At 43.1% G+C, this 15185-nt stretch overlaps 1 protein-coding gene across 1 annotated transcript in view; it reads right to left on the reverse strand.

The window, feature by feature from the left end:
- PLA2G4A (phospholipase A2 group IVA) overlaps positions 1–15185 on the reverse strand; it is a 737221-nt gene that overhangs the window by 582054 nt on the left and 139982 nt on the right. The window contains exon 2 of the mRNA XM_085601661.1: positions 14380–14520. Coding sequence (XP_085457787.1) covers positions 14380–14412 — 33 coding nt within the window. The 5' untranslated portion in view covers positions 14413–14520. The remainder of the gene's footprint in view (positions 1–14379; positions 14521–15185) is intronic.

The following is a 15185-nucleotide window of genomic DNA, read 5'->3' on the forward strand; positions in this document are numbered from 1 at the left end:
GATTTGGGGGCAACTATTCAGAGGTTTTCGAAGGTTAGAGTCAGTTAGCAAGACATGCCAATGTTTTTTGAGTATCTGGCGAACGTCTTGTGCGTGTCCTGAATAAGTAGTAATAAATCTCAACTTGTCAGGGCTTGAATCACAGTTTACAGGATGTAACAACTGTGTACGAGTAACTGACTCAACTCTAGTACATGCCTCCGAAATCGTTCTGAGGCTATACCCTCTTTCTTTAAAACCTTGTGACATAAGTTCCTTTTCTTTCAGGTAACTACTCTCGGAACTACAATTGCTCTCAATTCTGGTTTCACTTATGTTTTAGTCAAGACAAAATTAAAAGGATTGTCATTAAGTTTCTTGACAAAACCTTTGACTGAATCAATGTCACCATTCCAAATGATAAAGAGGTCATCTATATAGCTCAGCCACAGGATGCAGCTGTCATAATCCACAAGTTGTGAGGCCACCTGCTCCTCCCACCAGCCCATCACCAAATTAGCGTAGCTGGGGGCGAAGCAGGTTCCCATCGCCGTGCCCTGTGACTGGCGATAGATGACATGAAATAGAAAAAAGTTGTTAGTTAAACAAAATTCTATCATTACAAGAATCATTTCAGAATGTGACCATAAAGAAATAGAACGAGTTTTCATATAATATCTGACAGCCTGCAAACCTATATCATGCTGGATACAAGTGTATAAACTACACACATCTAAAGTAACCAAAATATAATTAGGATCCCAATAGATCCCATCATTGTCAAAAAGTGTGTTGTATCCCTCAAATATGCTGGCAGGTTAACCACAAATGGACGTAGATAATGATCAATAAACTATGAGGTATTCTCTAGCAGTGACCCGATGGAGGAAACAATAGGCCTCTCCGGGGTACTGACTGGATCCCTATGTAATTTAGGTAGTAGAGTATTGGGATTCGTGGGTGGGGGCATTTGAGATAATTATATTCCTCCCACTCCAACAATCCCCGCTCTCTCCAATCTACCAACAACTCCCCGTACCTACATTAGAATTCAAGATGGCATTCCTGTCTGAAATGCAGTAACACGTAACATCAGACAGTTGCCTAAGACCTTCCGTCAAATAGGCTTGCTTGTCTACTATCACAACGTTCCCTCCTTTATCAGACTGTCGAATTACGATGGTCTGGTCGGCTTTGAGGTTCTCAAGTGCCTTCATTTGCTCTAAACTGAGATCCTTATTACCAAAAGGAGTCCTATTGTGTCGCATTTTTTTAAGATCAGCCAAAACCCCTCTCTCAACCACCTCAATGGCATCACATTCGATCTGAGGTAAAAATACAGACCTTGGTTTAAACCCACTTCCTGGATTCACATCAATGTCAAACTCTTGTGCATTCAAAATCATATCGTCATCACTTGCCATTTGTTCATCTTGGGATGTTAGGATGTTAAGAACTTACACATCATCAACATTAAGATTACTGAGGGAAGCTGTCTCCGCTCTAGTACTGACTTGCATGTGGTATCAAACCATTTCTTCAATTTTAACTTACGGGAAAAGTAAAACAGATCAATCTTAGTATGGGCAAAATTCAAATTCATAGTAGGGCAAAAGGACAAACCTAAACCTAGGAGCTGAGTTTCTTCTGCCGATAAGGTCTGCAGTGAGATATTAACAGTCATTTTTGCACTTGTTTGCCCCTTGTCATCATTCCCACAGTGGTTAGTGCGTCTTGATTTGCTCCCCTGTTTTGCTTTTTTGTTCCTCTGGTTCTTCCTCTACCGCCCCTCCCTCTCTGAGCACCTTGCTCGTGCTGTTGTTCTGTCCTTCCTTGGTTCATTAACTGAAACTGGACTAAAAAATGACTTGTTTTTTTCTGTTGGACTTGATTGATTGCTGATGTAGATGCATCTGAAAAATTTCCATCAGCAACGTCAGTCTCAGAGATTTCAGCTATCAGAGGCGATGCGAAGGAATTAGTCGCCAACTTGCCCTCTTTATCAAAAAGATGGTCATATTTCTTATGAAACGTTAAGGTACGACCAGCCTGATAGTACTTATAATCTCTGAGAAAGTGCTTATAATCTCTGAGAAATTTGTGTTATTTTGTGGCTGTGATCTCATCTTCTAACTTTTCCATTTTGGTAGTCAAATTCTTCATAAAAGCATCAATAATGTGCTTTGTTGTTAATTTCTCTAATTCCGCCAGTAACAAGTCAATTTCTGCCAGTAGTTTTATGCGATCTTTAATAGCATATTTTACCAGTATGCGTAACATGGTAATAGAACAGGCATTGGAGTTGTTGGACCACTCCTCAAACATCTCTGGATCGGGATCCTCATATGTGGGTATGGTGCATATACGCAAGCACCTCGGTACAAGTGTCACATCTATGTACCTCTGTAGGGACTCAGCTTCCCACCATTTAGCCAGTTCTTTTCTATGGAGTTTTTTCGAATTGATTGAATAATGCCTGAGTTTTAATTTCCTCTGTAATTGTTGTGGGTACATGCATTGCATTACCATTTCCACCTGCTGATGTAACAAATAATGTATCTGCCGTATTTTTGCGCTTAGTCTCCAAAGCTGCAGCCATGATGTAATTTGACACTATCACAGTCCTCTCAATGCCTCCGTTAAGGTTCGTTAATCCTATAGTTACGGAGGCTCCCTTCACCTCCAAACACGCTCAAGAGCAAAATGGCAAATCAAAACCCGAACTGGAGCCAGCACCCCCGAGTTCCAACAAACACTAGGTCAGCCGACGCAGATGCCATGGTGCCGATCGGGTGCAAAAACTCCTGCTCAGCCCTCAGATCGCCATGCTCTTCAGCTAAGGTATTAGAAATCTGCTGGTTCAGTTACGTCACGCACCGATCCCAGCTGCGACGTACTCATGTTTTAGGAAGCCGTACACCAACCTGGATTCCCCGATACACCGGCGATTTAGTCCGTACGGTAGTCAGCCTCAAAAACCAATTAATATTGCACCAAAGAATCCGATAAAGGTAAAGGGCTGTCAGATCGGGCGATCCTCGCTCAGGGTACCGGAAACCCTGCAACATGAAAACACAGTTTTCCAACAATCCAGAAAAAACGCAAGGACACCTTGAGAGTTGCAGTGTGTGACATTTACTGACTGCACCAGCAATGCGTTTCAGCTTACGCCTTGATCACGCTAAAGGCTAAGCAATACCAGTACATTTTTTATGGATAGTTAATGCCACAAATAATACCAGTGCAAAATACATATAAACAATATAACCAATGTGGTAAATGTTAATTGGTTTCATCCGGACTATTAACTGACATTTACCACATTGGTTATATTGTTTATATGTATTTTGCACTGTTGGTAATTTACATTTATTAGCCAGTCTCTTGTACGCTGATGCGATGCCTTACGTGCTGTTCCAATATTTACTTGACGTAGATGCAATCAATTTCATTATTTGTGGCATTAACTATTTTAGGATAAGTACTGAATGAATTAGTAATGGACTTATTTTGTAATTGTGTATTTTCTAACACACTGAGTAATAGTGTTAAGATGGCCGCCATGGGTTATGTGTTCACTATGGTTTATTCATTTGTCCTTTCACTATGTTTGTCATGCATAAAAAATGTACTAGTATTGCTTAGCCTTTAGCGTGATCAAGGCGTAAGCTGACAAAAGTTGCTGGTGCAGTCAGTAAATGTCACACACTGCAACTCTCAAAGTGTGCTTGCGTTTTTTCTGGATTGTTGGAGAGAATATATATATATAGATATATATAGATATATATATATATATATATATATATAACCTACTGGCGGTCGCCAGTAGGTAGTTATAGTTAGGACCACGTTTCCATAGGAAATCCGCAACATTCTATTTTGAATAACTTTGGCGCCGGTTGACAAATCCTCGCGAATTTTTCAAAATAGGTGGGGCGCTACGCTCCGCTCCTACCCTGAAAGTCTCGGGGGGGATTCGTCAAGCGGGGGCTGAGATAAAAGGGGGGTCCCAAAACGCGTTTTTCCCATGCATTTTTCCATAGGACCTTTAGACACAGCTACAGCCCGAACGGCTGAACAGAATTACTTGAAATTTGGCAGAGAGGAAGTCCTCAGGTCAAGGAAGTGCCTTTTGTAGGTTTGGTGTAAATCTGTTCAGTAGATTCTGAGAAAATAGCCTTTAAATCAATATATATATCTGTGGCAGCTTACGGTGCGCTTACGGTGCGCTTACCGTACGCGTACGGTGGCGTGCGCGAGCGCTATTCTGATTGGCCCTTAGATCTTAGTAAACATTCGAATCGGTCGAAACCAGGAAGCGGCGGCCGCCATTTTCTCTCTCGCACTCTGACAGGGGGTTGAAAAACAAAGTGCAAATCATGTAAAGGGGCTGTTTACACAGCTCCCAAGCACCTAGCCATGTCGAGGGAGTCCCCAACGATCCCCCAAGTGAAAAAAGGCAATTGTAATTTTTTCGAAAATTTCGCCGATTACGCTTACCGTACGCGTACGGTAAGAAATAATAAAAAAAAAAAAAAATCCACATTCTCCCCACCCCGTGTGCAAAAGGTGCCCGCAGGGCACCTTTTGTGCACGGCTCATCAGAGATAAACAAAACATATGACTGTCACGCCTCTGAAGAGTGCAATGAGCATGAAACACGTCAGGCGTGAATCGACAGGCATGCTGTAAACTGGATCCGCCAGCCGATCCGGCTTTTACCTCATGAAGGTTGCTGCAGTGGATGTCAGAGTGCGTCTCCACAGGTGGGAACCTTGGAGCTTTGATTTTTACGCGGCCTCCCAGCCGCGGGAGATGCACCACCCGGAAATTTGGGACCACGGAGCTCCGAATCACGGAGTCTCAATGTGGAGGCTACAGTGGATGTCAGAGTGCATCTCCACAGGTGGGAACCTTGGAGCTTTGAAATATATATATATATATATATATATATATATATATATATATATATATATATATATATATATATATATATATATATATACATACACCAAAACAATGGTAGTCCTTTGCTTGAGAAGCACTCGAGCATACGGCGAGGTTACCAACCTCAGTCATCAGGTCTGGACACAGTTCACAAAGCAGCACACAAAGCCAGTATGTTAAAAGCAGACTTGCCTGACGCGTTTCGTTTCCACTTTTTCAAAGGCACTTCACGGTAAGTGACGTACTTCGGTGTGCATACTCCCTCATATATAATTACCCAATGACACGCCCCTGATTGGGGCAGCTCAGATGAGAGAGTGCGAAGGCATTATGGGGGTTGTAGTGCAATAATTTCACCTTTAATTTAACTGTACAAATGACTGCTTGCGATAAAGTCCTGATTGAACCCCAGCCATTGGATCGTGTCCTAAATCCTGCGCCGCTTCTCCGTATTGAGGTTCGTGCATCTCACCTCACGGCCCCATTGGAATCGGCGGTCCGGCCGTCGAGAAAGCACCACTCCAGGATTCCAAGGGGGACTTGGCCCATTCAGGGCTGTATTATTTTGCAAATTGCTTTTGGGAATACAGGCCAGCATAGTTAACATTGGTATTGGTATTGGTATTTGTACCTGGTAAAATGTAAATAGGAACAGTTGACGTTGTCTAATATAATTTTCAACACGACTCGTGATATGATCTGATGTATATTGGTTTCTCGTTATGTCGATATGGATCGTAGGAAAATCATATACATCATATACATCGACATTGAATGTTAGCCCATTATGGGCGAGATTTCAATACAAATATTGTTTGCCTAAAATCATAAACAATTTGCGTTTATTTAAACCAAGCTAATGTGATCACCAGTAGTTGAGTACAACGAACGCTCACTTCATTTCGTTTTATATAAACCATTACAATATGGCGCTAATGATTACAAGGACATGTTAGTCCTTTGTTGTTGTTGTTGCACGGAAGTAGTGGCAATGTAATGTATTATAAATATGGCGGCTTCCGTGATGCCTGTAAACCATTGAGAAAGGCATACCCGAAACGCGTCTGGTTTTTTAGCGTTGAGTCACAATAAATCTTGACTCGACCCCGCGAGTGCTGTGTCTTTTCTTAAAAGAAGGAAGACTGGAAGCGTGAATATTTGGCGGGTGCACCCCCCGCCCAACAGCACCCGTTCGAGAGTGCGAGACACTGGTGCGAGTGTAGCGTGGATATATATATATATATATATATATATTAGGAATTGTGCCTCTGTTGTCAGAAGTGTGTGTAATCTTTGTACCGGGAACGTGTAATCTTTGTACCGGGAACTATCCACATTGTTCATGAACTAATAACGTGTCCTTTTCTATAACGCCAGCGAAACCTGTGAATGAGATGTCCACAGAGTACAAGCACGTTGGGAACTCATGTTTGGCCTCATATCTAAAAAAAAAAAATTACAAAAAAAAAAAGACAAGCCAATTAAAAATATGGGCGGAGAGTGGGCGGAGCTTCAAGTCCATGCTCTAATACAGCATGCCTAGCAGAGCAGCGCATGCGCTGCCCAGGCTCGACCTAAAAACCTGAACTGACATTCACCAAATGAAGAAAATGAAACAAAAGGCATGTCTTCCACAAAACAAATAGGTGAGTATCCCTTCAGCGGGTTCAATATTATTCGCACAAAATAGAATTTCTATAGGAAATGACACTTCGCGGACAAATGACAACAAGCATGAGCACCACCGCTCCCAATAACTTTCTAACAGTTTAACCAATCTGCACCAACTATGGAATGTTCTTTGATCTCCCCCAAAAATGTTCTCCAAGCTTGGTGCAGACTGGTCAAGGGAGGCCAAAGTTATTAAGGATCCCAAAATTTTAACATGGGTCGCGCATATGATGATATGCAGTGAAAAATCAAATGTATTACCACTGTTTAGTGTTAGGAAGGGCCCCCACTCACAAGAGGTGAAGACTCGGGAGAGTCATGTCACCCCTTTCCTCCCTCAAGACTTGGAATAATTAGCATATTAAACTTTGTGCATTTGCGGTTTATGCCATTGTGCTCTGTCATGGATTCGCTTTTTTTTTTTTTTAAAGAATTTTTTAACCAAAACCAGGATGCAATGGGTTAAATTTGTTAAGTTAGGGAAAATCATATTGACATGGTCCCCGGGCAGTTAGTAGATTTGTTTCCCTATACAATGCCTTTGCAGTATGCAAACTATGAGGCAGTAAATTGTGGTTTTCTAATGTCAGTTCTGTTGAATTGATCTTTGCCCTATTGTGCGAATACGGTTCCATAGCACTGTTGCTTTAAATACCATGTTATTGGGTTACTTTTTATTTTCAGTGGTATGGCATACTTGCACAGAGGTCCTGCGTGTCTGTAATGTGCCGCGGGTCAGAGCGGTGCAGCTTGCACTTGCTTCTTAATTGCACAGAGGGCTGTGGCATAGCTGTGAGCTGCCTTGCAGGCCAAAGAGACAGTGAGGCAGTGACATCCTGCAAAATGGTGTGCATCGAGGGGGCTGTTGGCAGCTGCTCGTCTGCCACCTCATGGAATGAAAAGATGGCACCACGTTAGCTAACAGCAGCATTTTTTTTTTTTAACACCTGTCCCGCCCAATGACAACACCGCACCACCCTGGGGCAAGGTAGCTGGGGGGCGAAACTTACAGAATCGGCGATGTGTGTCGGCAAATATTCATTCCCAACCCTAGGGCAAGACGAAGACTTAATTTTAAACCCGACCCTCCCGTATTAGGTCAAGGAGTCAGTATAAGAGGACCGAGACAGCCGAATTCCCCTCCCATGCCAGAGTGGGTGGGGGGTGGGGGATTCCCACCCACTCAATGAAAGAGGAGTTTGGGAGCAAATATTGTCTTCTTACTCTTTGGAAAGGTGGGGGATATTACAAAGTCCCACACACTTTGCCATGGCGGGGGCACCGGGGCAGCTGTGCTTCATTTCCTTCCGTGCCCTTGCACAAGGCGGGGGGGGGTCGCGAGTCTTGTCTTCATCAGTTCGTCTGTCAGATGCCTTCGAACAGTGATGAGTTTTTGGATACCGAGGCAGGAGCCTCATTACTCCACATTCATTTTCAGATCTTTAGGCGCGGTTTCGATTTTCTAATTGATGTGTGACACGTTGTCACATTTGAAGGTGGTAGGGCCCTCCTCCATTTTTAAGCAAGGCGGGGGGGGGGGGGGGCTTGTAATGAACCCCATGCCAATGCACCAGGTGGGAGGGCTGCAAAAAGAGTTGGCAGAAATTCGGAGCTCTACACCAAGAAACCTTTGTACATTGATGGAAACCAAATGTATTTTGAAAAGCAACGAGTTTTTGGTCCTCCCTCCTTACAAGTTTTGATGTGGCTGAGAAATCCGCATCGTATGAAAAAGAAAGGTCTGCCCGCTGCAGGAGCACACACCAATCACGCTAATCAACACGGAACTGTCGCCACCGTCATTCTCCACTAGAAACAACTGCACAGAATAGGATGATCGACGCTTGGGAACCCATGCACCACTTCGCGTCACTGGAAGCCGTGGAGAGAGACCAGCTCCTCTGCACTGGGCACAATTCGTGTATGCTGCACAAGGACGTTAGTGTAAAGCTGGCGATGTCTAATGTGAGAAAACTCACTGGTGAGGACACTGCAGTGCTGTTCTCACAGTTTCGCACAAGGAAAGATAACAAAAGAGACCTGGCTGTTCGAATGAACAGATCACCGCGCAGCAGCTTGCAACTCCAGCGCCATGAGACCCTCACAGGTGATTAGCTGCGCTTTATAAATGATTGATTGATTGTTAATTTGCAGGACTGCCCATCAAGCCCTTCTTGATGATTAGGGCGGCTGTTGCAAGTGTTTCCACGTTTACCCTCTGTAAGAAAACAAATAAAAGAAATCCCTTTAGTTACTAGGTACTGTGGGGCAAGTATGACCAGAAATAACTTGCACAGCACGGCGGGCCACCACCTAGAGTAGACTCGGGTGTGGTGGTTAGTAGCCCAATTAAAAAGTCACAGGTAAGTGACTACTTATAGGCACCCCTCGAAAAGCACCGAATCCGAATGTTTCAAAATTGTCGTTAATGAGTCAGAGGAGCAGCTATAGTTTAAATCTGCTAGCAAACCGACTTCTCATCTAACTGTCAACAGTGACTTTTAAACATTCGTTCGTTGCTATGTAATGTTAACTCATACATTACCATCCAACTTTACCTTTTCACCTTTTTATGCTTGACAAAGCTTTTCAGAAATGCAGCTTTTTTTGTAATCTTTGCCTATGTTTTTTCCCAGAACGTCAGACGCTTTATTTTATGCACTGGTTTTCAGGTCACTTCACACAATTTTTTTACTGCATTGCATAACTCTTGCAGGTTCGAATTCATCCCATTTGTTTTATATGCACGTTTTCTTTTTATTAAGTGAAATTTGTGTTCATTAAAACCATTTGTCAATATAAGCGTTACGAAGAATTAAAAACAAGTAAATAGATCATCAATAGATCACATCATATAAAATTGCAATAAGACAAACTTCATAAAGTGTATTTTTTTTGTTTTAAAGTAAGCTTTAATACAATTACAAGAGAAACTGAGGCTCACAAGTTATGAATATGGTCCAGCCTTACTAGGAGCAGTAGCTGTCCTATTCACACCTGCATGGTACTTCTGCTTAGCCCAAGACATGAGCAGTATGTAACTGGAAGGCTGCACTCTGCTTTTCACCTCATACAGGTATTTGAGAGATTTTTTTTTTACATAGATGTACTTTTTTCAGACATCTTATTTGATCGCTACTTTAAAGCCATTCTTTCTGAACGCTCCACCCCAAGTTACATTCCTTAATTTCTTTAATGCGGTGGACGAGTTGTAAACGTCCTCCACATTAGCTCTAGAAAGCAGTGGAACGTGAATGTCTTTTGCTCCACAGAAGCAGATTCTAGTTCTGGCACCAGAAAGATTTTCCGTTTAGGTAATAATATCCAGATGCAAGAGAAGAGGTTCCCTTGGCTGTTTCATTTTGATCGGTTCACGGGAGCATATCCGAGGTCCTTCAAGCACCAGTAAGTGCGGGAGTGATACCGCTATTTGCTTTTATTGAAAAAGAAAAAAATTGGAGTGGGGACAAATTTCCTGGCATTGAGCTGTGTTGTGTCACCCTAATTGGCTCAACAGTTTGTCCCCCTTAGGGAGCATATTAAGGGTTTTTTCTATAATCCACCCTCCTCAAGAGAGGACAGAAAGCTCACTAGAAATTATGAAAAGAATGGTTTGGGCGTGGCCCACTGAGGCAGGACGCCCACGGCTAAAGGACCCAAGTGTCTTTCTGTTCTCCAGCGGGGCAGAAAGCCCACTGGACACAAGGAATATTTTTACATGAAAATAAATAAATGGGGTGGGCAGCCCATTCTGGCATTGAGCCATGTCTTTACCCCCAATCAAAAACCACTGGATGCATGGGATAGCTCAGAAATGGGTCTTGTGTTTATTGTGCCATGGGGCTCCAGCTCAGAAATGGGTCTTGTGTTTATTTTGCCATGGGGCTCCAGCTACATGCAAATGGTCTGGGGTTGGATTGTGGTACCTTCTCAAGGGGACCTCACCTGGCAGCTCGGGATGAACTGTTCTGTGCGAAGCAGGGTCGGTACTGATGTGCATATGGTGAGCCTTCGCTAGAGTGGCATGGTTGACGTAGAACGAAAGATACTAGGAATTTCAGCATTATTCCTATGATGAAGTTAGTTTAGGTGACTGGCCAAACCTGAGTGGGAGCTGTTTACTCACTGTTTTGAAGTCCAACTACTGTTATTTACAAAAGCATGAGATCTCAGAATTATGCACTAAATTAATCATTTTTTCAGTCGCCACGATGACCAAGTAGGAGCATTTAGCTCCCAGTAACTTCAATTCAGACTAAAATTACAGCTAGAAATTGTGAAAGATGACAGTCACTTAAACAATAGATTGTACCTCTTTAAACAACTAATATCTAAGTGCACATTGTCTACCTCAATACATACTGTATAAAAACCCCTTCATTTTCTTTTCAGAAGCTACTCGGTGTCATTGTGGTCAGCATATGCATAACCGTCACTAAATATAGAGATATCTAAATTTCCTTCCTTCAGCAGCAAGTGTACAGATATTGAGCTGCTCTCGGCGCATCCGAGACTCTAAATACCGCAAAGCTTTTGTGCACTCTGAAAGTGGAACTGCAGCTCTAAATCAACATAGGCATGGGCTTTGCAACTGATAAAGGAATATGGACATGGGAACCTTAAATAGGGACTCAGTAGAACTGATGATAGAGTTGTGGGCACTTACTTGCAGGAACTGGCAAGGCAACTGTTGAGGAATATGGGGACTTCCAAACATTCATTGTGGTGTTGGGTAGGATGCTGAAGATGCAAGCATCCCACCAGGTAGGAGAGCTCAGGTTGTTGACGCTAGTTGCAGGAGGAAGCAGAGGTAGATAGATGGGGGAGCTATGGGTGCCTTCCCCAGCACTTAAAAAAAGACAGGATGGCTTCTGGAACAGGTGGACTGTGAATGGGATCTTACCCAACGCTAGACAACAATGGTTGTTTCTCAAGTATGAGGATGGATCTAATCCGTCAAGAGAACAGAAGGGCATAAGGCGTAACCGTGGGGTTCCTTCAAACCAAGAAGGAAGTAGGGTGGTTGCTGGATCCACAGGGAATTCATATTCTGCACAAAGAAAGCTGGTTAGATCCTGGCGCTGAAGTGCACTTACACTGCAAAAGATGGACAGTGGTAATGATTGAGCTGCAGAAGAATCTTACAATGTAGTGCAAGAACTCGAATTTGATCTTCTGGACAGAAGTTGAGCTGGATGATAAAATACAAAGGACACTTACAAAGCAGGGTGGAAGCTTGGGTGGATTCTGGTATGAAGTGCTCTTATGAGTTAGAAGTGTGGTGGATACTGGGTCTGGGAGACTCGCACCTCGTAAAAGAATGCCAGTGTATTGGAAGCTGCTTATGGAGTTCTAGCCCTGCACAATTGAAACTCAAGTGGACGTTGTAACTGTGGTTGAGGTTCTGACCCTACAGAATGTGAGAAATGGTGGACTTTGGGGATGTAAAAAGGGGTTTTACTGTGAAAAATGAGAACTGGGATGGAACCCAGAGGTATGCGATTCTTGTCCCGCAATGGGCATCTATGGTGGATGTGGAGGCTGTCCTCTTACTGTGCAGGGTAGGAGCATACCTACATTTACTAACCAATGCAGTGCAATCTGGCAAACAGTCTATATCAACGTCCTAAAAGTAGTGTAGTTGCTATTCAGGGTCAGGTTGTTGATTACAGTAGCTAAGGGGCTTGTCTAATCTATTTATTAATATGCCTCTTTTGCTTTTCTTATTGGTTTTGCAATGCTAGATCCTTATAAAGGAGAGCTTTGCATTAAGTGAATTAATTTGATAATTACTCTGTATAATGAAGGCTCTGACTTTTCAGGAGTGGCCAACACAGTCCCTGCAGAGATTTTGGTCTCAGTTTATGTTGGTCTCAGACCACCTGTCATCAGACAGAAGCCCATATAAACACACAATGTGTACATCCAGGTGGTCTGAGTGTGAAAAGGTAGTGACCTGACAAGGAGTGATCTGAAAGAGCTAGAGAGCACTTTGCTGTTCGGACGAGAACCCTCACTCACCTAACGGTGACCTGCTTCATCACAGGGTTCCCGCCTCACACTGGGACGGCAAGATGCCCAGTGTGGGGAACAACTCCAAGAAGAAGGAGGGAGAGGAGTGGAGGCCTTTTGCATATCAAGATGAGCAATGTAAAGGTACTATAGTGAGGGGCAGAGTGCCAAAATAGTGCAGTTAAAACTATCTTATGGTGCGCGAAAACTGCCCTTTATTCTGGTGCCCCCATTGGATAGAGTTAAAAATAGAGTGGACAGGGGTAATGAATCTACCCTAGCTTATGTGGTCAACATGTTTCTGCCAGAAAAAAATCAATAAAGTTCATAGGCATGCGCCAGGACCAAAAAGATCTATGTCACTGCTAACAAAAACTTTTTACCAGCCATACATTTGACTTAGTGGTTATTTTAGTGGCCCCATCAATGCAGTAGGGTCCGCCTATAATGCTGAAAAATATATAAAAAGCAATTTCTCACATGACTACCCTTGCCCTATACAGGGGTGTACATGTGTATCTGTGTCAACTGTGCCCGTCACCAAATCCAACACTCGTGTCATAGGGTAATACAAGGAGAAAAGGCATGCTGCAGTTCTTACCCTGAACCTATCTATAAAACACCACTCACCGTCATCAATCCCCACCCAAAAACAGAGCTATACATGTATACCAAACAAACAAAAACAGAACAATATTTTAAAAATATTGTGACCACTTGTTCTGATTATCAAAAGAGTTGTAAGGAAGGCAGCTCATTTGGATATGACTGGATACTGGTAATGGTGTGTGCTTATTAACCTTAATAATCAAGCCACACCTTCCTAGTCAAACTCACAAGGGAAAACATCACTGTGTGAATAAATGATCCCCCCTCAGCATGTGGGAAAATGTTGCGTGTCCCAGCTTGGGCTGAGTATGCGTTACGTTGGTCTATCTACAGTTCAACACACACTCACACAAGCATATGTGTGTTTCTCATCCACATTAGCCAGTACAACCCTTATATGTACCCCTAAACAAAATTAATTCCTACCATATGTCATAGGCGTGTGGTCCCCATAGGGTGGCAAACCACAAAACATTAGTACTGTATCGCCACTCCTTCATGCAACTTAGTGAAAGGTGTGCGATATCCAAATGGTAGTTTTATGCATACAAGTGCCGCGGGGTCTAATAACAACAGCCGTCACCGCAATAGGGCGGGCTCTTTTTGTGCGGCACGGCAACAATCAAACCATATCCTCTTCTGTTTGGTATGATATTTCCAGGATTAAGACTTCATAAATGGGAGACAAATGCAGATATCAAGAACGCAGTGTGTGAACACTGAGTCCCACTAGACTCAGAGATCCAGAAGTGGCATATAAACTTCAAAGCATGTGCCCTGCAAGATTAAAAGAAATATCCAGGAAACACAGAGAAGCAAGAAGAAGCAAAGAAATGTGGAAATGAATCTAAGGAGACACCTAAACACTGGTGGTGGTATACATTGGAAGTCTTTCCCTTTAAGTGGCCATGGGCCCATTCAAACCTCGCCCCTCATCGTGGTATGGTCTCATCCATACTCGCTTATCGAGGAGCTGAGTGAGTCTAAGGATTCTGAGCCCAGGAACCTTAAAACAAATGCACCTGTGTAACAACAACTAGGAGAACTCACCAGAGATTGCAAAACTTGTATATAAGGCCACAAGCCAATGTTTAACTGCACATTAGGATGAAAACAGCAATTCAAAGGCTACGTAAAACCAAAAAGAACAAATGCACTTACTATAATGTTCTGGTACGGATCGATGGAAGCCATTCTTGATGCCCGGTATGTAGCTCAAGCTAGCTCCAGTTTGATGGTAGGCCTCCGCTGTTTTCAGTTGTGGTTGTACCCCGTTGTACTACGCAGCAGCACTGCCCAGGCCTGCCAAAACAAAGAAAATCCTTTACTTCAGCCGCTCATACCGGTTTTGCTGGGAGCATGAATGAAAACACAGCATTTGGCTGCCTGCCCTGGGGTCATTCAGTGCAATCTGACGCTGAATCATGCTTCACACAGCAATGAAGTCAACCACTACTCGATTTCCACATATCATTTTTGTGACAGAAATGGAGAGAAACCATTCAGCTCCTCTCTTTGGTTAACAAAAATCAGGTTAACGCACGATTCGTCACCTTAAACAGGTCTACAACCTCAAGAGAGAGGGCAGCGACTAGCCACAACAAGAGGGGCAACTCTACAACTACATCCACACCTCAGTTCGAGGTTTCTCTTCAACCACACAAACATGACTGTTCACTTCCCCTACAGCATTAAGTGGATAAAATAATCATAAAAAAGTGTCATATGTAAGCACATAAGTAACATTTCTGTAAGCCAGCATGATTTAAAGTCCTGGAAATAGAAGAAGGTACATTGTTCATTGGATAAACAAGGATTGTGCGTTTTGACCGGCGATTCATTTATTTGTTGGGTGCATTGTAAAAACCCAATTCCGCTTTCTCATCCAAGACATACCATTCCACCCATGCGCCCAGCCATCCGTGCCACTTCCTCAACATTTCCACACCATCTCATCTAAAACGACA

The sequence above is a fragment of the Triturus cristatus genome, chromosome 4_2 (genome assembly GCF_964204655.1).
Source record: "Triturus cristatus chromosome 4_2, aTriCri1.1, whole genome shotgun sequence".
Lineage (NCBI taxonomy): Eukaryota > Metazoa > Chordata > Amphibia > Caudata > Salamandridae > Triturus > Triturus cristatus.